General features: G+C 40.3%; 3 protein-coding genes across 10 annotated transcripts; 2 read left to right on the forward strand and 1 right to left on the reverse strand.

The window, feature by feature from the left end:
* Nucleotides 1–7,465, forward strand: rab34a (RAB34, member RAS oncogene family a). Of its 3 annotated transcripts, none has more exons than XM_018665339.2 (11): nucleotides 1–703; nucleotides 3,658–3,765; nucleotides 3,843–3,934; nucleotides 4,027–4,095; nucleotides 4,668–4,769; nucleotides 4,862–4,926; nucleotides 5,141–5,192; nucleotides 5,285–5,366; nucleotides 5,891–5,981; nucleotides 6,344–6,451; nucleotides 6,536–7,465. In XM_018665339.2, the coding sequence occupies exons 2-11, from the start codon at nucleotides 3,691–3,693 to the stop codon at nucleotides 6,601–6,603; spliced, it is 804 nt and encodes a 267-aa protein (XP_018520855.1). In that variant the 5' UTR covers nucleotides 1–703; nucleotides 3,658–3,690; the 3' UTR covers nucleotides 6,604–7,465. The 3 variants fall into 3 exon arrangements, with proteins under 3 accessions (XP_018520855.1, XP_018520856.1, XP_050921702.1); XM_018665340.2 differs by having other exon boundaries at nucleotides 4,030–4,095; XM_051065745.1 differs by having other exon boundaries at nucleotides 6,519–6,618.
* zgc:174895 (uncharacterized protein LOC100126024 homolog) lies at nucleotides 7,115–21,393 on the reverse strand. 6 transcript variants are annotated; one of them, XM_018665337.2, is made up of 8 exons: nucleotides 21,185–21,393; nucleotides 20,881–21,018; nucleotides 20,670–20,729; nucleotides 10,090–10,187; nucleotides 9,817–9,910; nucleotides 9,405–9,551; nucleotides 7,895–7,990; nucleotides 7,115–7,807 (listed from the first exon to the last, which is right to left on the reverse strand). In XM_018665337.2, the coding sequence occupies exons 3-8, from the start codon at nucleotides 20,677–20,679 to the stop codon at nucleotides 7,665–7,667; spliced, it is 588 nt and encodes a 195-aa protein (XP_018520853.1). In that variant the 5' UTR covers nucleotides 20,680–20,729; nucleotides 20,881–21,018; nucleotides 21,185–21,393; the 3' UTR covers nucleotides 7,115–7,664. The 6 variants fall into 6 exon arrangements, 5 of the variants coding, with proteins under 5 accessions (XP_018520853.1, XP_018520851.1, XP_018520849.1 ...); XM_018665335.2 differs by lacking the exons at nucleotides 20,670–20,729; nucleotides 20,881–21,018; nucleotides 21,185–21,393 and adding exons at nucleotides 10,857–10,975; nucleotides 12,690–13,299; XM_018665333.2 differs by lacking the exons at nucleotides 20,670–20,729; nucleotides 20,881–21,018; nucleotides 21,185–21,393 and adding an exon at nucleotides 10,857–12,074 and having other exon boundaries at nucleotides 7,115–7,264; nucleotides 7,627–7,807.
* proca1 (protein interacting with cyclin A1) lies at nucleotides 14,188–18,114 on the forward strand. Its single transcript, XM_018665327.2, has 4 exons — nucleotides 14,188–15,172; nucleotides 15,274–15,406; nucleotides 15,902–16,036; nucleotides 16,149–18,114. Exons 1-4 carry the CDS (start codon nucleotides 14,671–14,673, stop codon nucleotides 17,863–17,865), a joined length of 2,487 nt encoding a protein of 828 aa, XP_018520843.1. The 5' UTR covers nucleotides 14,188–14,670; the 3' UTR covers nucleotides 17,866–18,114.
* Nucleotides 21,394–21,812: the final 419 nt, after the last annotated feature.

Here is a 21,812-nt window from a genome sequence, read left to right on the forward strand (position 1 = left end):
TCTGGAGGCGACTCACTAAACTTACACATTTAATTGACAAACCAGAAAACAGGAGTCACAGTATTTTTTTTTTTTTTCTGTTATTGTAAATACGTGGCTATATAGACATGAGTGGAAATATTACTATACTGTTTAAACAGTAACATTATGAAGTTATGTAGAAGAAAGCATGCTGTACCCACAGCTAAACTAACAGCATACGCCAGTAGTGATGTAGAGGCCTAATTATGTAATGTAATAACACAGTATAACATATTAACACAACATAGAATAGTATGAAAAAAGTAATACACATGGTATAATATGTATTAAATATTAAGTGTGCAATATTTAGTAGTCCAGCGGATACAGTTAATAAATATAAATAGGTATACATAAAGAATAAATGAGATAGATGCCCCCGCCCGTCCCCCAATTTCCGATTATTCCTCATTTCCTCCAGTAGGGGACCGAGGAGAGAAAATCTGGAAGGAAAGGAGAAAAAAAAATCCAGGGAACTGAGTCAGCAGCAGCAGCAGCGGGTCTCAGTCTGCTCCCCCTCAACTTCCGTGGATTCATTTCAGCTCCGTTCACCACAAACTCGGCACTTTAACACTCAGCGGAGAAGCTGAATGGCTTTGCATTACAATAAGAAGCATCTGTTAGAGGAAAACGAGGCGTGAAAAGCAGGAGAGAGAAGAGGACCGTCCACTGTCTCGCTGAGGTAACATCTCTCAAACACGCTGTTTTTAAAAAGTTTAACTGGGACATGCATGGAGCTGTGGTCGCAGTGTTTTTCCCTTTACTGAGATGGAAAAATACTTTACCCGCAGTTTGAATGTGTAGCTTCAAAATCAATGTTTAAAAGACGCCTGGTTTGAGTTTTCTAGCGGCTGAAACCAAAATCTACTAAATTAGACGTCTTTTCCTTTAGCAGCAGCTCTGATGAACAATAGGATTAAAACAGATCTACACAGTAAGTGGATCAACACTGATTACAGTTGTCTGGTCTGGCTCCGTGTGTGGCCATGTAACTACAAACTGGACAAACATTTTCTCTCATTGCAGTTTGACTTCGGGTCTTTGCCTCGCTGTGCTGCCCCACACTGTAACAGACAGAGGGGGGTGGGGGGAGGTCTGAGGTCTGACTATTTCCTCAGGCATCCAGAAACCGGCCAGTGCTCTATAGATTAAATTACTAGTCGATTAATCAGTTGGCACCAAATAATCGTTTGTCATTTTTAAAGCAAAAACACCAACACTGGCACCAGATTCTCAGGTGTGAAGATTTGAGATTTTCTCACTTTGTTATAGTTAACATCTGTCTGTTTGTCAGACAAAAGTTTACTGTTCTTTAACCCTTTTGATTACAGTTGTAAACCCTGATCTCCTTTGAAAGTTAACTCTTATATTTATAACAAAAAGTCAGAATGAGTAATAAAAGACACGAACCAAAGTTACAGAGACACTTTGACATTTGACATTGATATTAGCCTGAGCAGTATCTTGGTGCGCAAAACACATGACTATAGCACAAGCTGAACCAATTCTGTGTTAGTACTGCTGCAGTGATATGGATCCTAAAATGCTTGCACAGATAGAATCAGAAACTTACAGCTTAAACAAAATATAAATGTTAACGTTGAGTGAAAACACACCTAAAGTAGCTCTACCAAGGCCAAAGCTGATGGATAGTGTATTTTAAAAGATGAACAATGAGACATTTTTCACTATTTTCTGACAATTTATACACTGAAATGCACATTGCTTATTAAAGACAATAATAATATAATTGCCATCACTGATAATGAAATCTACTGCTGGTTGCATCCTTGCAGTACTTGTTTAATGGAATATGTTGGTCAAAACTGAGTGGCAGTTAATTGACACCCAGAAAAAAAAATAGAGGCAATTTGACCATCCGCCATCTACTGGTTGATGCTGGGATTTGGTGGAGCTTCTGGGCAGTTGCTCTGCCCAGTTAGTAATCCAGAGTTGGTTCTGGTTGCCTGGGAAAATAAAATATAAAGCCAGAGAGAGATGGCACAGGAAGAGAACATGAGGTAATTTCATCCAAATTCAATAAAAACTTGTGCCAAATGCAGTGTGCTGTATGTTTCACTGGGGAGTGGTGAGTGTGCTTTCGTGTTGTTTGAATAAACTGAAATTAACACTTCAAATAAAATGCAGTTAATGCAGATATACACAGATATAGATGTAAGGCTGAGAGTTCCTTCCTTTGTGCAACCAAGTTGCTGAGCGTCTGGGTCTTTAACAAACCTGTGCAGTTCAAATGCCATGATGGCACATGTAAATGGATGGCAATTGATGAGCAACAAGATAGTAGCATACACACTGACAATAACACTCTGGCCTGCCCAACCATGTAATGACATGTTTCATCACCTCCAAATAACAAACCACAGATGTTTCCACTGAGACTCTAAACTTACAACAGGGTTACCAAAAGCTGTATGGTGACTATAAGCCACAAGCAAATTACAGCCAACGAGCACAACTAAACATTCAACTGTCACCAGTGACGGTCACCCACTGAAGTACCCTCAGTACAAAATACCCTTTAAAGCACCACCCAGTTGTGTGACTTCAGATGCTGAACTCACACAAGCAAAAGTGAGCACAAACTAAAATGGCTGCTAAACAAGTAGCCTCGTACAAAAAGTACAAGGGTTAAACAAGTGGAACTTTAGTTTGAATGCTCAACACTGAAGCCTGAAAATATCTCATTCACACAAAGCAGGCCTCACACAGGTCACCATGGGCAGCCACATGCTCCTCTTAAGATCCTGATATGTCTAACCTCCTACTCTAGAACTAACCCAGTTCCTCTCTATCTGTGGGATTACTGCCTTACTTTACCTATTTATCTTCAGTGATGCACCCGGGCACGCCAGGGGCCACCCCAGGGCTATCACACAAAAATAATAAAGTGGTGCTGGTCTCTCCAGCACCCGCCGGCTCACTCAACTGGGAAAGTTCAACAACTATCTCATGTGGCTGCACATAAGTGACCTGACTAACTAGAAACAAAGGACTAGGTTTGGTGATCCTGGACGAGCACCACGTTACAGCTGGCTCAAACACCACACGGAGAGAGTGAGGTGAACATGAGGGAAGCCTTTATAGACTCAGCACAGGTGTGTACCAATCAGATCATTAACACAGAGGGGTCAATAGGAAACAGCAAAATAAAACAGGATGCAACACTGTATGAAACACATGGAATGGTAAAAAGATGCTTGAAGCCCAAAGTGACATTTCCAAATGTCCAGAGGATATTTGAGTTCAGTAGAACTGCAACTAAAGATTTTATTTCATAATTGTTTAATCTGTTAACAATTGATGTTTGATTTACAATGATATAAAATTATATCAATGATATAAAATAGAGAAAAGCAGCAAATCCTCATATTTAAAAAAAAACTGGATCCAGAGGATGTCAGTGTCATAAATGTCAACCAGATACTTGATGGTTGAATCTTGGTAGAAGTCATCTTGTAAATTTTATTCCCAGTATGAGAGATCAACATGGCAAATGAGCACCAGGCCTAAAGATTGGGCCCAAAAAACATTTGCAGTCCAAACATTATTGAGTATAACATATAATGAGTTAATATAGTAGATTATTAATGCTGCTCTCTCTCTCTTTCTATCCAGCACACCACATCGCTGTGCTAAATATTTAGCTTCATGTCCGTCCGAGTCTCAGCCATGAGTGTTCTTCCTCCTGTTCGAAGAGACCGAATCATCGCTCAGCTCCCTCAGGTAAGAACATTCAGTATTTAGGCCTCACATCTGTAAAACAGTCCACAGCCTCACAAAGCTTACTTCCTCTCCCCCAGTATTTCAGGAAAGAAGCAGCTCTCCACACTAAAAATGATTTCAACAATAAAGTGAAGACTGCCTGCCAGGAGCAGCGCACCGGCACTGTGGGGTGAGCACAGAAACCACAGACCAGATGATACAGGATGTGGTGTACTTTTTGACTCTTATTTACTTGTTGCTTCTTTTTTTAATTTGTTTTAGCAGATTTAAAATCTCTAAGGTCATTGTTGTGGGTGACCTGGCTGTGGGGAAAACCTGTCTGATTAATAGGTAAGCTCAGACACAGTCACTTAACAAGTGAAAGCAAAGAGAGGTGCAGTTCTGGGAGACTTAACTTCAGTTCTGGGAGACTTAACTTCAATAAGAAAGAATTCAGAGAACGTTTACCTCTTTACCTCTAATATAGCTAGGTTTCATATACTCAAACAGGGTTTATGTAAGAATTCTGATAGTTTCATCTCCATGCTGATATTTCAGCAAGCCAATACATCCGTAACATAAGTAGGCCAATTAGTTCAGTTGTTCAAGCAGTGGTCAACAGTGATTGGCTGCACAAACATTGGTGCAGCTGATTTCCATCAAAACAAGCTTTTAAAATCTGCAGTAACAGTAAAAAAACAGACCCAAAAACCAAAATACAGTATCTCCACTTTGGCTGTGCATCAAGTGAAAGCTAGCTGCAGCTAGCCTTAGCTAAAGCCAAAGCTAAATTTGTTATCTGAACCAAACATTTAAAAAATTCCTGGTTCCACAAATTTATTTTTACATCCACACATGAATCAATTGTCACTCTACCTTTTTGCCACCTGGTTTTTCTGAAGGTGTTCTTTTCTTGGTTTCAGATTTTGCAAAGATGCTTTTGATAAGAACTACAAGGCAACGATTGGTGTTGACTTTGAGATGGAGCGGTTTGAGGTGTTGGGTGTCCCTTTCAGCCTACAGCTGTGAGTCTGAATTGTACTCCATTACACTTAAAACAAAGTTAACAAGCTGAGTCTGACGTACTATTATTAACCAGTCATTCTTTCCATTACAGGTGGGACACTGCAGGCCAAGAGAGGTTCAAGTGCATTGCTTCTACATACTACAGAGGAGCCCAGGGTGAGGGAGAGATTTGTATGTTTTAGGGCAGAACAAATACAAAATGTACTAAAGACTCTTCTTAAAATGTACACTTGTTTAACAAAGAACAAAATGTCACAGGAGGGAAAAACCTGTGCTGCATTACTGGAAATTTGTGTCCCTAACATGCTGAAACAACACTCTTAAAACTTTTAAAGCACTTGCATTGATGTAATATTTTCTGTTCCTCCAGTCGTGATCATCGCGTTTGATGTAAATGATGTCGCTTCTTTGGGGCATGTGAGGTAAGCTTATTTATTACGACCAGATTGTTTGCACTCTTACATTTTTGTTTTGTCCCAGATGGGGGATTTAAACATATTTTTCTGTTTTGCAGGCAGTGGCTTGAAGATGCCCTGAAAGAGAACGACCCCACGGCCGTCCAGCTGTTCCTCGTTGGCACAAAGAAAGACCTGAGTGTACGTCTTTTACTGTTTCAAATGGACAATGCCTGTGAACACTTCTTCAAGTCCAGTGTGAATAGTTTGGATAGTTTCCAGTAGCACAAAGCGTCTGTGTCCAGGCTCAAACCTCAGGAATGTGGTTTCTCATCCTTCAGCCGACCCCAAAGCATCCAAGACTTTACTAACTGTATTTGCTCATTGTTGGGCTACTTTTCTGATTCAAGATGTTCTTCACTCATTTGAATGTTTCTCTTCACTGTGATTTTTGTTGGAATAGCGATTTCAAGTTTTCAGGCTTTTCTTCAGGCTTACACAATCTCTCAGAGCACAGCAACGTCATTATTAGTCTTGTTTAGTCCAACTGACAGTCTAAAACCCAAAGATATTCAATTTACAGTGAAGAGAGAACAGAGAAAAGCAGCAAATCCCACTCTAATTACTGTAGTTCAGTGACATATATCACACACACATCAACCTCAGCATAAAGATCATGTTGGTTTCACTGTGTCTAACTTGGCCACTTCTGGTTCCTCTGACAGTCTCCTGCTCAGTATACACAGATCGAACAAGATGCTCTCAAACTAGCACAAGAGATCAGAGCGGAGTATTGGGCTGTGTCATCACTCACAGGTGAGTAACCCCACCAATGACTTAGGGACTGTTTGAAAATTTTTAGCTGGGGGAATGGGGTCAGAAAAGGGGGAGGGTAGTATAGTATTTTCGGGGGAAATGAGTGGAGGGTTATTATTTCATGCTCCAGATTTATGTTTTATATCATTTTTTTGGGATATACCAAAAAGAAACATTAAATAGTTACATAAAATATGTGTTTGATGCACTATTTCCTTGATGTGTTTTACCAAGTGCAGAGGACAACAATCAATTTGAGAAACAATAGATGTGAATCTGCTGTTTCAGCCCCTCTCCACACACACACCCCTGTTAATAAGTTAAACAGTCCCTAATTGATCTTTATCGCCTTCATGGTGTAGGGGAAAACGTGAAGGAGTTTTTCTTCCGAGTTGCATCGTTGGCGTTTGAGACCAATGTTCTCGCCGAGCTGGAGAAAAGTGGATCGAGGAAAATCGGAGACGTCGTCAGTGAGTATCCCAAAAAACCCATCTCGAATCAGAACCCATGACATCTGTCTCATAGTTTAACGCCCAGCTCTGCATCTGTTTTAGGAATCAACAGCACTTCAAACAACCTGTACGCTACATCGAAGAAGAAACAGCCGAACTGCTGTCAGTAAGGACGCAGGCCGGAGCGTAAAGTCAAAGGTACAGACTGAAAATGAGGATTTTTTTTCTTTCAGTGGAAAAAGACTGTGGCTGCTCTCCACCTCATGGGAGGGATTTCTGTGGTCAAAGCAAGAAGAGGGATGCTGGAGTTTCACTTCCTAGCTTGTTTGAATTCAGTTTTTCCTGGCCTGTGCTGAGTTTTCCTCCGTGGGATGTGGATTCTTGTGGTGTTGCTCAGATTAACTCTTCTGGAGTTACACAGTGACCCAAAATAATTACAGCGATGCCAAAGAATGACTGTGGATGATTGTAACGTGAGTGTGAGTGGATTCTTACTTTTCTTAGGGCTTAAATTAAATCTTCAGTTTTGCTGCTGTAGTTTGTTTCACTATTAAGATGTATTTCTCTTTTCATAATATCATAGAGTAGAGATTCCCAATTTTTCTGTAAGAAGTGAGAAACTGCTAAATCACAAGACAACATCAAACATTTGAGGAAAGTCTTACGAAATAAACTTAACTGTATGTTGCAGAAGTGTTTTTTAAATTATTAATTTTTTGCTAACTATCTCTGGACCCTTCAAATTTATCTTTGAACTCCTCATGGAGGCCTGGACCCCCAGCTTTAGAACCATTGTTATAGTAATGCAGATGCAGCCTTGGATGCTTTTATCTGCAAAAAAACAAAAAACAAAAAAACACGTATGCTTCATAGGTACTTTTTTTCTTTCTGTTTACAATCAAATCAGTGACTGAATTTTGATTATCATTTTATATCAGAAATAGTGTGTGTCAATGTTTGATCATTTTTCTTTAAAATTTTCACATGGTATGTTTTTACATGTCATAAAGTCATTAAAAAAGGGAAAATAAATGATGTTATTGAAGTGTTTTGTTAATAACATGTATTTTGAATAAATTCTTATTTAGTTAAAATCAAAGTACAGCTTATGTTATTTTTAAAAAATGACATACTAAAGGAGATTTCTTGAAACAAATGCAGGTAAAATAATTTCTTGACCACCTCTGTCTTACCCTTTTCTTCACCCTGATGAGAAATTAGTTTTACTTGTTCAGCTGTTGAAGCTTTTGAAAGAATCGAGATGTTTCCGATCAATTTGGCTCTGCAGCTCTTCAGGGATACAGTGAGAGAATCTGTAATTTTCTTTGATCCACTTCCCCCCTTCAGTGTTTTCGATGGCCACAGCTGCCACACCTGCAGGAAACAGAGCAAGATATTTTCATTTACGCATTGAGGTTCATTAAATTACGGTGTAGTAATAATGTTAATATGTTGACTGACCTACGACAGTGGCTCCCAGCCTCTCTACCAGCTGGATGGCCGCCTTCATTGTACCTCCAGTCTCTATCCATTGGTCCACTAACAACACCCTTACACCTGCAAGATGGAGAGAAATGTCAACTATACTTAGGTCTGCTGGGTCTTTTTTTTTTTTTTTTTTATTAAACAGTTCTGTTTAAGTATCAACATAGCAACAAAGTGAAGTATTTAAAGAAAATGGCTTTTTCTTCATAGAGAGGAGCTAACAAATGATGTAACATTATTCTATACGATTATAAACTGATTTCAGAAAATATTAAAAATAGATTAAGAATTACTAGAATTCAAACAAAGGAGAAGTAAAGTTAATTATACTTTAGTGTAAAAATACATAGCAAACAAAGACAGAATACTTATTTACATGAAATGATTGGTGTATATTTGGCAAAGATACCAGAAATACTCATTAATAAAAGTACCAATACAACAATTTAAAAATACTTAATTACAAGTAAGTTCTGCAAGTTCTAGTTAGGCAGTAAAATGACCCCTATGACTGATAAATGATTATTATTATTATTACTATTACATTATTAGATTTTAGTTAATACCGATGCATCAAGGCGTAAATAGCATTTTACTCAAGCTGGAGGTAGATTTAACCACTTAATATGCAGTAAAGTAGTTTAGTACACTATGTGTGTCATATTTTTCAAATGTTAAATTTCACATTCATATCAAATAAACAAAATATGAAAAGTATGTGCAAGAGCAAAAATGTACACAATATTAGGAGTGGTGCAGTGATTCAGCTGTAATTTGCTTCAATGACCACTAGGGGGTGCAGTGTGACAAAGAATAAATAGACATAAAGTTACAGAAACATATCATTTAGGTTGGGTGTCATTCCAGGTCAGGTTGAATTCTGAGCTGCAACTATAGTTAATCAGCTACTATTTTCATTATTGATTCAACTTTTTCTTTTCAACCAAAAATGCCTGTTTTCTATTCGGTGGTTTCAGCTTGTCGGATACTTAAATTATAGTAAACTGAATGTCTCTGTGTTTTATACTGTTGCTGATTAGATTTTACAGGCATAGTGCTTAAATGACTAATGGAGAAAATAATTATTAAAGATGAATTGATGAATGAATAAAAGCTTGATTGATTTATTGGATTTTTAACTAATTTAATTTGTGCACATAAATACAGCTGTACAGTGCAGCTTTCTACACTCACACATCTAAAACAGCTCTTTCAGTGCAGAGTTTTTTTTTTTTTGCCAGATGATGATGTAAGCAATCACTCCATGGAAATAATCCAATTAAATTACTAAATATTTACAAAAACTCCAAATAATATCAGTCTAAATATATTGGTATCTTTGTCAGTCCTCACTAAAACACTCACACAGTTTTCTAGCCCCTCTCTCGACCCTGAGCTGTCCAAACATTACCAGCTGGGTAAACATTCATCTGCTCAGGAGAAATATTTGACATGGTCACAGGGTAAAAAGCAAAGGAAGATTAACCTGGTTTTAGCACATCCAGTCTTACTTCCATAGTCTTTTCTCTGCCTGTGTAGTCGGTGTAGCTTTGGTTTTGAGTTGCGACACACAGGTGGCCTGCTTTACGGACAGCCAGGAAACCTTTTCCAAGAGTGTTGGCGACGGATGCCCCTGAAAAACACACATCAAACATATTCATGCTCACTGACAGATTGATATGTTTGAACTTAAAGAAGAATGCTCTCACACATTGTCATGCCATGTGCCATGAGGCACGTTGCCTCAGAGTCAAAATATCTAAATTTAGTATCTTTGCAAGAGGGGTTAGGTTTCCTGAGCTGCCTCTTAAAATAAAATTAGTGTGAGACACCAAGTGAGACTGCACTTAAGCTACCGTTCATTTGCTTTCTTAAAATGAATTGGTTTGTTTTCTCACCAAGAATGAATCCCATTGCATCTATCCCAGCAACCAGGTCAATGGTGTCGCTGTGGAATGGACTGAGAAGGTCTTTGACACAGTCTGCAAGAGCCTGAATCAAGTGCAGAGAGAGTAAATGCACAAAATGCAAAGTGCACACACTACGTGTGCATTTCTGCAGTTATAAATGAGCTTTATACAGTGTTCAGTGAGAGAAAAGGACAGCAGGAACAGTGTCAACGGCTCAACAGTTTACTGAGGAACTGGAAATCTGAATTTTTTCTAGCATACCTGGGAGTTGCAGTAGAGTCTGGATGGATCCAGCCAGGCAAATGTTGGTCCTTTTGTGTTGGGGGCCATCAGGGAAAGGTACCATCCTTTGTGCCTGTCTGCAGGAACGGCCAACACATCCATTTAGGAAAAAAAAAGACACTTGTCTGTGCTGCGTGAGGGAGAAACTAAGATGACTGTTCTGGACTGTGAATGAGAGAGTCGACCATATCAGGTTCCAGTGGGAGGGAAGGGGTTGTTAATAATACCAAACTTAGTTACTCCCTGCATCCAGTGCAGGATTTTTCACTCAAAATCAAGTCAAATAATGATTTGATGACCAGTGTCAGCCTTGTCAACAAAGGTCTTTGTGACTTTGCTGAAAAGGAGATAAGTGCAGATTATTAGATTTAGTATTTATTTATTTGCACACAAAGATACCCACATATACATTTACACAGGAATCCAAAGGAAAGATCTTGTGCAGGAGAGGCAGGATGCTGAAATACAACACAAAGACCTCTGCTAAAAACAACAAAAGGACATTTACTACATTTACTGCAAATCCTTTACACTTCATATTACTGTTGACTATTGTCTAAGGCATGCCAAAGTGATGCAGGTTCTTAAAACCTGCAGGTTTAACAGTATTTAATTGTCAAACTGCCACTACTGTTGTATGATAATGCATTAGCACACAGCAGTCTGATAACTCTGACAAGCAGACATTTACAGGCTCCAGATAAACACACAAGAAAAGACACTAGAGAGGCAGCTGTGGTCATTACCACTATGCAGAGCTGAACTATCTGGCGAAGAGTGGAGCTCGGGCCAAGGTTTATATACTGGGAGTGATGAGGTGATGAGAAGGAGGTGTGCCAACATAACCACAAGCTGTGCCCCACCTCTGCCAAGACAGAACACACAGAGACACACAGGGAAACACACAGACAAGGAAACTCTAATAAAACACTGGTGGCCACAGCCAGACTGTGTAATTTGTAATGTTAACTGTAAACAATTGTTCAACAGCATAAATTTACATTACTGCTACTGAAGCAAATCAAATCAGATAAATATACTTGCAAGACATTTACTATTAATTATGTTGAAATACAGCCACCTTTAAAGCCTGCATGGGGTCTTTTTTGGATGCAGCTACCGCTCGTATGTGGAATACCTTATCAATTACAATTACCCATTTAAAAGACAGATTTCTGATGCCTCAGCTGTAAAACATAGTTAAATACAACTGACTTTTATATATGTGATTGGTATTGACAGTACTTTTTACACTCTGCTATCCTCCTATCCTATACATCTCTTCGATGCAGACTGTACACCAAAAACAATCCCAACACAGTGCAGCCCCTTGATAATAATTGAGTGAATTAACACACTGGACTGAAAGGAGTGTGACTAAAGAGCCTATAAAAATGTTAATATTTCCTCTCATCCATCACCCATCAGATTGTTATTCTAAATGACGCTCAGAGCTGCTGTCTTCGGGCATTTGCCTTCAGATGTTTACAATCACCGGAGGACCGGTGTCTAAAAAAGCTCAGGTTGCGATTGTGTTCACTGCAGGAGAAACAAAATCCATGCTCTTACTGTACATTTCCCAGCTCTCAGAATGGAAAGATTATTACTGTTATTAAATAAACTGATATCTGAAATTTCACCCTTGTTTTATGCAAGAGAGTTCAAGCTGAGCTCCAGACTGGGTGTTCACTTTTTTGCCAACAGTAACTCTGCTTTCCCACAGGTTTGATTTATGTGAATCTTAAACCCTACGAACTTACAGTAAATGTTACACTAGAATGCTCACAGGCTTTCGTTTACACTTGTTACATTAGTCTGACCACCAGTCACCAAAAATGTTGCGTTTACTACCATAGAAAACTGGAAAACATGCAAATATTCACTTTTGACAGGCTGGTACCAGTTTTTTTTTTTAAACCAATTTTTTGCATTTATTCTTAAAAAATGACTTAAATGAAATTGTTACCAATTAATTTTCTGGCAAACAACCAATCAATTAATCTACTTATCATTTCTTACTGGTCAGTTTCTGGGTTACTGGGGTGCCATGTACAGTGGAGGTCAATAGGGGCCCAACAACAAATGTTTGCCCCGGGGCCCCCTAGGTGGTTAATCTGCCCATGCTATGAAGACATTTTTTTTTTTTAAACAGCTATGTTTAACTGTATTGTCATTCATTATGGGTTACCACCCTCCACCTATGGGTGCCCACAGTGGAATTTAAAGTTATGCATTAAAAACTCTAACTGTTTGCAACTGCATTATAGTGTTTTACAAACCATTTATTAAATGTTTACATGCTGATTATACATCAACTATTGCCCATACTTGTAGCACATTTTAGTCAGATTGCCAGCATTTATATTGATGAGATAACTGCATCCACTAACTTGCAAGAATCATAATGCACTTTGCAAATTCTTCAGGATGAAGCACTGAGCTCACAGAGGAGCACTGACTCCTCAGCTCATCCAGGGGGCACTGTTCTGCAGCTGCTGTCCTCTCCAGGGATGAGAGCAAAGAAAAGGAGAGTCTTACCCAGCAGGAATCAATACAATACATATTTCATTAAGTGTCACCTTTCTGCTTCACTGTGCGGTGTTAGGTGACTCCAAATATTTCCTGGTGAACAGCAGGATTATTAGCCTCTTTCTGCTCTAAATACCTCCTCCACTGAGCACTTTGATTCATGAGAAACTTTCCCCCCCTCCCCCCTCCTCTCAAGATCTGGTCGAATGTTGCCTCTGCTGATTTTACATCATTTCTCTCCGCCTTCCAACAATCCGATTTCAGTGCCTTGAGTAGGCTGGATCTCCGCCTCTAGAGCTCTGAGTAAGACCAACCATGTGACAAAACACTGGGCTGATTAGAAAACCAACCTGACAAGAGGTTTTTTCTTTTCTCTGGGGAACAGTCACTTGTTCACAGATGGAGAGCTGTGCATCATTTACTCAACTCAAATGCGGTTTTAGTGAGAATTTGTCAAAATAATATGTGTAAGCCTGCATAAGTCAGAAAAGATATTGATCACACACAAATCTACAATAATTTAAAGCATGAGACATGTTTCTTCGCCCTGCTGATCATATAAAGTGCAGCTGCAGAACTGAATGAGTAACTATTTTTTTAAGCCCTGTGTAATGCCCAGTGTGCATGAACTTACAAGACACCACAACTATACTGTACTATGGGCCAGAATACTGCATATACATTTTCAAACAATACAAAAGTATTTATATGATGTGATGTATGATGTGTTATATGACAAAACTGCATAAAAATGGAGAAATCAGAGAAAAATACCAAGTAAACTGCCCATTTTGCCAGACAGAGTTAGCAATACATGAAAATTGAACAACCTCTCCAGTTTTTGATAATCTGTGCACCAATTTCCTCCTAAATAGCTCTCACACAGTGTTTCCTCTTGAATACCTGTGGACCTGCCAACCTCAGTATAAAGTAGACCTAAATACAAGTTCTCAACTGTGGCACCAAAGAACTTTGGCTTCTGTTTAGGAAAGATTTAACATGTAATTGAGGGCCATTCTTTTGTTCAATATGCATAAATATTCAGTATTTTCTCTCCAGATAGAGGAAAAATCATAAGTATCAGATACTTAAATAGTTACCTAGTTTGTCACATTTTAGCATGATGAAGTCCTTTAAAACAAATACTATTTTTTATAACACAACAACAAAATCAGTCACAGGGGGTAAAAATAATAGCAACATCACCTAGAAGCAACTTCATGTACTGGACTAATTCGACTGCTAGATAGTCTGTGCCAAGCGCCCAGGATACCTGGAAGCCAAACTGTCAGTTGGTCCCTACAATATCTTAATGAGTTTTTGTCTAAATCCAACCGTCACTTTACTATCAGGCTCATCACTCTCGTGAGCTGCAGGTCAGTGTGGTTTGCGTGCGACAGCGCCAACCTTTCTGCACATTCCACAATGAAAGAGTGTCGTGCCTACATTGTGATTTAGGTCATCACCAATTCAGTGCCTGTTCTGTGGCATCTGAAAGATGTCCAATCTCCTGGGCTGGCACAATCACCCCATGCCTGTTACCATGGAAAAGCGGGGCGAGCTCGAGCCTCCTCCATGCGTGTTCCCAAAGTAAATCTCCACTTTCTGGGGATGAGCTGAGGGGGGGTTGGGAGGTAACTTGCGGTCATCCCTCCCTCTCTCTCTCTCTCTCTCTCTCTCTCTCTCCCTGCAGTCAGAGATGCTGGAGGTTAATGAGCCACACACCCACAAATTAACCCTTTCCTCTCCTTCTGCAGGTTTTAATTCAATGAGGTAACGTGCTGGAGGGTAATATCTATTCTCTGAGTGTGTTGGCGCGCTGTGTAATAGAAAAAAAAAACATTCTAGCCACGCCGGAAATCTAGAAAAGAGGTTAATTCGGTTGACTCCTCCCAGCGTTGCCATTTATCGTATTAATAATCGCACCACTTCAGCTTCGCCTTAAAAGTGGGAGGGCTGCTCGAGAGCGCCGGAAAACCGCGAGGAGCTGTCTCCGTTACGCGTGGTGCTGAAAGTGCCACTCGCCGCATAATGTGGTCGGTCTTCTTTGTCTTTCTGTCTTATCTGGACAGAAACTTCGTCAAGGGCGTCCTGGACGCAGAGAAGGAGAGCAATGAGATGTTCTCGCTGCTCAACGGCACAGTTTGCGCAAAAATGTCAACAGTGGGGGAGAATTTCCTCTACCAGGTGTCGGACGGAGCCGAGGTGGTGCGCTCCGTCGTCAGCCCCTCCGGAAAGCTCGTGAACTGCTCCGTCATAGTGAACGAGATGCAGGTGAAATCGTTCGTGCACGAGTGCAGGTTGGGGTTGAAAGAGCAGAGAGCCGGGTGGCAGCTGGAGACGCGCTTTGCGCGCGCGGATGAAGCCAAACTGATGTGCCGGGAGTTTAAAGAGAAGTCCGAGCGCAGCGGCAGGGTGAAAAGGGGTGACAGCGATGACTCAGTAATGCTAAAAAGATCCAAGAGGGGCTTCACTTATCCCGGGACCCTGTGGTGTGGAGCCGGTAACATGGCCGATCACTATGATCAGCTGGGTAGGTGATATGTCTTCTATATTTTTAAGCAATTTAAGTTAATTAGATTTGTGCGTGCCAAATATCTGCCAGCTTAAATAACCGTGACCTCCTCTTTGCAGGAGACTTTGCACAGACTGACAGCTGCTGCCGCACTCATGACCACTGTCCTCATGTCATCCACGCCTTCTCCTCAAATTATGGCCACACAAATTTCAAGTGGCACTCCATCTGTCATTGTGACTGCGATAATGCGTGAGTAAAAACATTGTTTTATACCAAAATGGTTTCGATTTGCACATGGACTCAAATCACAGCAACTGCATTCATAAACTACAGATCGTAGCATAATAAATTCAGTGATTTCAAGCTGTTACTGATTAAGTACTGATTTGTTTTGGTCAGATTTGTTTGTCTTGAGCCAGAATAATGTCGGAAAGTGTCAGGAGGACTAACTGGTAAATGTGTCACAGTTAGTCATAACAATATTACATCATCAGATCATCAGATTAGGATGCCTGATTTGACACCTAAAATGGAGCTTCTGTAAAATCTTGGCCAGCTTTTTGGAATTAATGAAAAATTGGTAGATAGCTTGCAAATGCATTATACTCATGGATATACTGTATGTCTGTATGTTTACCAGTTAAATCCAACAACTGCACTGCATCAAACTATATGACCATGACCCCCCTTTTGTATTTGAATAATGAACAAGACTGAGTCTATTCTTTCTGTCACTCTCTGCAGGTTGAAAAATTGTCTGAGGAAAGTCAATGATACATCGTCCAGAGTTGTTGGTCAGGCGTTCTTCAATGTTATTGGTGTACCTTGCTTTGAGTTTGTCTATGAGGAACAGTGTGCAGAGCGGCACTGGTATGGCCTGTGAGTATCAGCGAACTCTAGATGTTGGACTTTAAAATAGCTTTGCAGCATACTGAGTTGTATTACTCTGAAAGCACCACACAAAACCTCCCCTTCGTTCTCCCTTTTGTAGGTGTAAACGATACGAGAAGCTCCCTATTGCTGTGCTGAAGGAGGCGGTCCCGTACGACTTTGGTGGTATTGATGTCATTGATGAGCTGACTTTGGCTCCTCCCAAGATGAAAGATTCCAAGGGAGGCGAGAAAGACGAAAAACCGGAGAGTACAACTCAGTCTAACATGTCTGGACCTGAAGAGCCTTCGCTCACGAACGTAGTCACCGCTGCTGAGGACTTCATCAAGGTCCTAGCTACTGTTTCCACCTCCCAGAGTTCCACCACCGACTCAGACAAAGGTGAGACGCAGAGCTCGGAGAAGAAGAAGAGGAAGAACACAGGAAAGAAGAAGAAAACCACCAAAAAGCACAAAGGAAAAGGAAAGGGGAGGAAGAGAAAGCAGAAAGCAGAGGCAGGTGTTAAAACAGAGGAAGGAGCTGCTGTTTCACCCTCTGGCAGCAAATCAGGGGAAGTCATCGCCTTGACTAACTTCATCAGTGAATCACACAAACATGACCAGTCAAGTCCAAAGACAAACCACATCAGTGACAATGAATATGAGCTCGGTGGAAAAGAAGAGCCCTCCAATGAAGTCATGAAAGATGAACCAGTGATGGATAAGGAGGCTGTTTCCACTACGTCCTCTATGATGATCGATAAGAAAGCAGCTAACATGCTGATAGAAGAAACCACTCTTTCTACATCCACAAGCACAACCACTGTTATTCCACATAAAGCAAAAGACAGAGGACAAAGAAAGGGGAGTAAAAAGAAGAGCAAGAAAGTTCCTCCTCCTTCTTCTGAGGAGCTTGTAACGATCACAACGGACAGCTTAAGTGACATTTCTGTCCCCAACATCATTACCATAACCCCAACAGCACAACCCGAGCAACAAAGCTTTGGGAGCGACACTGAAAAGCGACCTGTCGTCAGCACTGCCAACACCCCCATTGTAATCCCCAAAGTCAAAAGAAACAGGTCAAAGGAGAGGGGAGACAGAGAGAGGAGGAAAAAAAGGAGGAAAGTCAGCCCGGCTTATCCCATTGTGGCCGTTGCCCACGAAAATTCCTCTGTGGACAGTCTGAAAGTGATCCCTCTCAACGGGACACCCACTGTAACACCAGTCCCAGCCACAGAGCTACAGGTTTCTCACAGGCTGGGCAGTTATGGAGGGAAAACATTCATCCACGTCACAGCTCTGAACTCTTCCTTTAGTGTTTTGAAAAGGCAAAGGTCAAAAGGGAGAGGACTGAGGAGGAGAAAAACTACTTTGCCCCTTTCAAGTGAAAATGTGCCCCCTACTCTCACAACTCCAGACACAAGTAGTGCACTGACCAGCCCTGCAACCACTGCTGCTATTAGTAGGCCTACGGAAAGACTAGAAACTCACAGTGAATGGAAGCTTTTTACAACAGCCTCCCCTACCGTCAGTACAAAACGACACAGGCAAGCAATCAGACAGCAGGGAAAGCCGAGGAAGAAAGTCACGCCTGCTGCCCTCAGCGACGGAGTTTCCATCCCTGAACAAACTGAACATACACCAATGACATTTCTGACCACGCCATCCAAAGTCGCCACTGCTGAAGAGCTCAGTCTGCAGAGATCTGAAAAGCCCTACACAACCACCTCAGCCACTCCCGCCATGAGCCCGATGCAGTTATCTATTGAGAGAGTGAAAGCACAGTTCAGCAGGAAGAAGAGGCGGAAAGCAGTGTTGTCCGTCAGACAACAATGAGCCATGTGGTGCAAGCATAGCAGGATAGGTTTAGGAAAAAGACAACTTAGCTGGCTAGGCTAGCTCCTGTTCATCAAATAAACCTGCTTCATGATGAGTTAAATAATACATTAAAATATTTACTGTATTATCTTCTTTGGTACAACATTTAAATCACAGAAAGAGACAGAAATCACATTTGATTGTAATGTGAGAATTATGCTTTGTTTATTCTGCATGTCTGTAATAAAATTTCCAACTGATTCTGAATGTATCTCAGCTTTGCATTTGTTTATATCTATTGATAAAATATATAAAAGTACATAGAAGTAAAATATATAACCGTCCTCTATTTTAAAACAACAGTTTTACATTTTGGGAAATACACTTGTTTATTTTCTTGCAGTTGCGAGTTTGAAGGTTGATGCTGTTTTTGTTTTTGTATGCTAAAAATGAAGCTACCACACAAACTGCAACATATTGATCTTTACACTTCGGGGTTTGCACAAATTAAACAAACTACATCTGAAGTGTTAATTAATGATCTTTATAAATGCTGGTAGGTGATTCTGTTAGCTTTGGACGGAGCCATGCTAGTTGTTTCCAGTGTTGAAGCTAAGCTAAGTTAAGCTAACCAACTGCGTAGTGGTAGCTTTATATCTAGCAAACAGAAATGAGAGCGGTACTAATTTTATCATCCAACTCCAAGCAAGAGATCAAATGAGTGTTTTTTTCCCCAAAATACTGTACTATTTCTTAAACATCTTTGTAACTATCTGAAATGACATATATTCAGATAAGATATGACAGCTCGCTAGGACAGATGGATATAGCTTGTAATCTTAAAATTACTTTGTGGGCACATTTCCTTGTTATCTCAGCTGGAAATATTTAATTAACATTCTCCGAGGCTTAACACATAACCTACTTAACCTGATTTTAATTTTTGCAAACCCTTCTTTCCATATTGTGCACAGAAGCCATGCCAAGAAAACGCTGCAAGTTTATACTGTGCACTTTTGTTCTAGGGGACTGTGGACTTTGGACTTATGGCTGCTACCTGCCTATGTGGGTTAAGGCAGGGTCACATTCTCCACACAGATTAGGTTCTCACTTTGCACATTATACTTTACCCCTCGCCAATGAGGGTTGTAACACCCAGTGCAGAGGCTGAAATCCTTAAGGTCAGCTGATTCTCACATGGCTGCATAAGAAGAATTTATTTGGATGAGTTTAAAAGGGTGGAGATGTCCAAATTAGATACATATAATATGCACTTTGGCATTTCGAGGAAGGATTTTCAGATGCACGGCATCAGATTATATTCTAAGTCTTGAAGACAGTGGGAACGATGAAACAATGTAGACTTTCATACTACAGCTCCAAGTTGCCCGATTTTTTGGAAGACATCCAAGCATTCAAAGGAGCTTGGCATTCAGACACAATCATAAGCTGAAATGGCAGAGTGACTAACATAATTGGATGTGTGATAAAGCCATTTCTCACAGCGAGGGAAGAAAAACTGGCAGGAATTTTCCATTTCATATAAGTTTATAACCATTGAGAATATGTTGTGTTTAGGTACGTAACATCTACATTCGAATTCAGAGACTCTAGGTTGGGATTATAAAAACTTTGAAAACTTAAATGACAATGATGTTGTGGCAAAAAATGCCAGTATGAAGAATATTGTTAACTGAGACATGTATTTTAATTTAGGCCCCAGTGATTACACATACAAAACTTTGATTTACATTAGAAATGAAATGCTGAAAAAGTGTGTAAATGTGGGTAGCTTATGATTTAGTGTGTCCATAAAAAATTATTAACACATTTGTAGAGGTCAACACACACACACACACTGTGGAGAACTTACAAACATCTGTTCTCTTGGGCATGTGCAATTAAGGCATGGACATAATTTCAATGTAATTGCATTGAACACAACAATTAGGAGAACATGGAGAGAAATAACGTCAAATAGGAGTTCCGTGATATCCAAGTTCAAATTTCTCTTATTGTTTAAGTCTTAGTTTCACATAACAATGTTGGCAGGCAAAAGTTTTGTATTCCCTTTGAACCAACTAATGTGGTGTAGGGACCTCCCCGAGGGGTCATGAAATACATTTGAAGGGTCGTGGGAAAAATTAAAATGATCTGAAAGAAAAAGGACATATTTTCTACACAAAATGTCTTTGTTTTCTGACATTCTTCGAATGTTTGCTCTGTTCCTGAGAATTACTGGATAATTTCACCTCTGTGGGCCTATAAATATTATTCAAATGAAACAATCTGACCAGCAATAGACACATATTACATGTAAAAATTGAGGTTAGACATAGTTTTGTTTCAAGGGGTCACAAAAGCCAATAAAAAGCAAACTTCTGTTTTCTTTTCTTGAATGGCTGTTTTTTTAATGGATTGATTTTGGCTCCTTCATTCCAGTTAAAGGAGTCATATTTTAAACAACAATGTGCCTCAAGCTTTGTTGCAAACGTTTGGCGAAGGCGTGTTGCTCTTTCAGCATTATAAATTCTCATGCACCCAAGTGACACCCAAAAAAAACGACTTCAACCACACCCAGTATCTTTGGGATGAACTGGAACACAGAGTACGTGCCAGCCTTATCATCTCACATCTGTGCCAAACCTTACTAATGCTGTAATGGTTGAAGGGGAGTAAAGGCCTGAAACTAGGTTCCAAAATCTGGTGGAAAGACTTCCCCAAAAGAGCAGTGGATATTACAGCAGCATATCAATACCCATTGTTTTGAGGTGAAATGTTCAAGAACCACATATGGGTGTAATGTTTGGGTGTCCACATACCTTTGCCCATGCCTTGAATCTCACTGTCTAACCAGAGGGCCTGTGGTTACAAATTCAAACCTGCAATAACATATATTTTTCACCACTTGGGGTCAACAGAAACAAGTTGTGAACAAACAATATCCTTTCAAGTTGAAATGGCGAGCTTGTTATAATAAGTTGCTCAATTATACATCCAGTAGTTCCGGAGCAGCATTAACAACATTATTACCTCACTGATAGGTGCAGCTGGTGGCTCCTCCCCAGTGTATTGGCTGGATGCCCACTGGGCAGGGGTTGTGTCAGGGTTTTGACCCCGGCTTGTTACTGCGGCGATGGCTTTGAACATCTGAGAGCGCGGCTGGCTGTTCTGGTCAGGCAGAAAAAAAACACACAAAGCAATACACAATCTCAGCTCAGAGGAGGACACGGTAATGAGAGGACATACGCTTGGTGGCATCCTATTATGTGAAAAATTCAATAATCCATTATATTCACCAACACATGGGAGAATTTATTGATTGAGAGAAACTAACCTGTGGTGGTTGAATTGGCTCTTGTGACACTGATGGATGAGGCAGTCCATATTCTGCTTCTGCTAAAAGCAAACCTTGTTTCTGATGTAAGAGGCAAGATAACTCGACAAAACCAGCCAATCCTGGTTCTCCAGTTTGACCAGATACGTTATGTAGATCACTCTGTTTAAAAACTATGTTACCAAAAAAGCCAATAATAACTTCAACTCTGTGGTCATTCCGCATTGGTTATGTATTGTGATCATTTTGCATCTCTTTGTGGTCATTTTGTGTCTCTTTATAGTCGCTTTACGTGGCGGTTATTTTGCATCTTTGTTTTGGTGTGTTTGATTAACCTTCCAAAAAGAAATGGTAGCCACTTCATACAGAGGCTCTGATCCAGGGCCCTGAGCCTGAACTCGTTTAGTAATCCATCCATGATACTAACAAGCCAACCTTCTTTCACTCTCTGTTGAGTGGCCGGGGGGCAGAGTGGCACCCCTGGCCACCACTCTGTACACGCCCCTGAATATGAGACAGCATCATGTCTCTCCCTGCCTCTACAGAAACCCAGTAATCATGTTTTATTTCTGGCAGGTGACCAGGGTAAAGACTTTCTCTGGCACACATTTCCTGTGTGAGTGCGACG

This window comes from Lates calcarifer, linkage group LG21 (genome assembly GCF_001640805.2).
Source record: "Lates calcarifer isolate ASB-BC8 linkage group LG21, TLL_Latcal_v3, whole genome shotgun sequence".
In the NCBI taxonomy this organism is placed as follows: Eukaryota; Metazoa; Chordata; class Actinopteri; family Centropomidae; genus Lates; species Lates calcarifer.

Coding starts and splice junctions, on each gene's coding strand:
- rab34a (XM_018665339.2), top strand. CDS start 3,691: ATGTCCGTCCGAGTCTCAGCCATGAGTGTTCTTCCTCCTGTTCGAAGA. Junction 4,096..4,667: donor AAAACCTGTCTGATTAATAG/GTAAGCTCAGAC, acceptor TCTTGGTTTCAG/ATTTTGCAAAGATGCTTTTG. Junction 4,770..4,861: donor GTCCCTTTCAGCCTACAGCT/GTGAGTCTGAAT, acceptor TTTCCATTACAG/GTGGGACACTGCAGGCCAAG.
- proca1 (XM_018665327.2), top strand. CDS start 14,671: ATGTGGTCGGTCTTCTTTGTCTTTCTGTCTTATCTGGACAGAAACTTC. Junction 15,173..15,273: donor CGATCACTATGATCAGCTGG/GTAGGTGATATG, acceptor TCCTCTTTGCAG/GAGACTTTGCACAGACTGAC. Junction 15,407..15,901: donor CATTGTGACTGCGATAATGC/GTGAGTAAAAAC, acceptor CACTCTCTGCAG/GTTGAAAAATTGTCTGAGGA.
- zgc:174895 (XM_018665333.2), bottom strand. CDS start 11,103: ATGCTGTTGAACAATTGTTTACAGTTAACATTACAAATTACACAGTCT. Junction 10,188..10,856: donor TAGTTCAGCTCTGCATAGTG/GTAATGACCACA, acceptor CCGTTCCTGCAG/ACAGGCACAAAGGATGGTAC. Junction 7,991..9,404: donor ACTGGATGTGCTAAAACCAG/GTTAATCTTCCT, acceptor TCCATCTTGCAG/GTGTAAGGGTGTTGTTAGTG.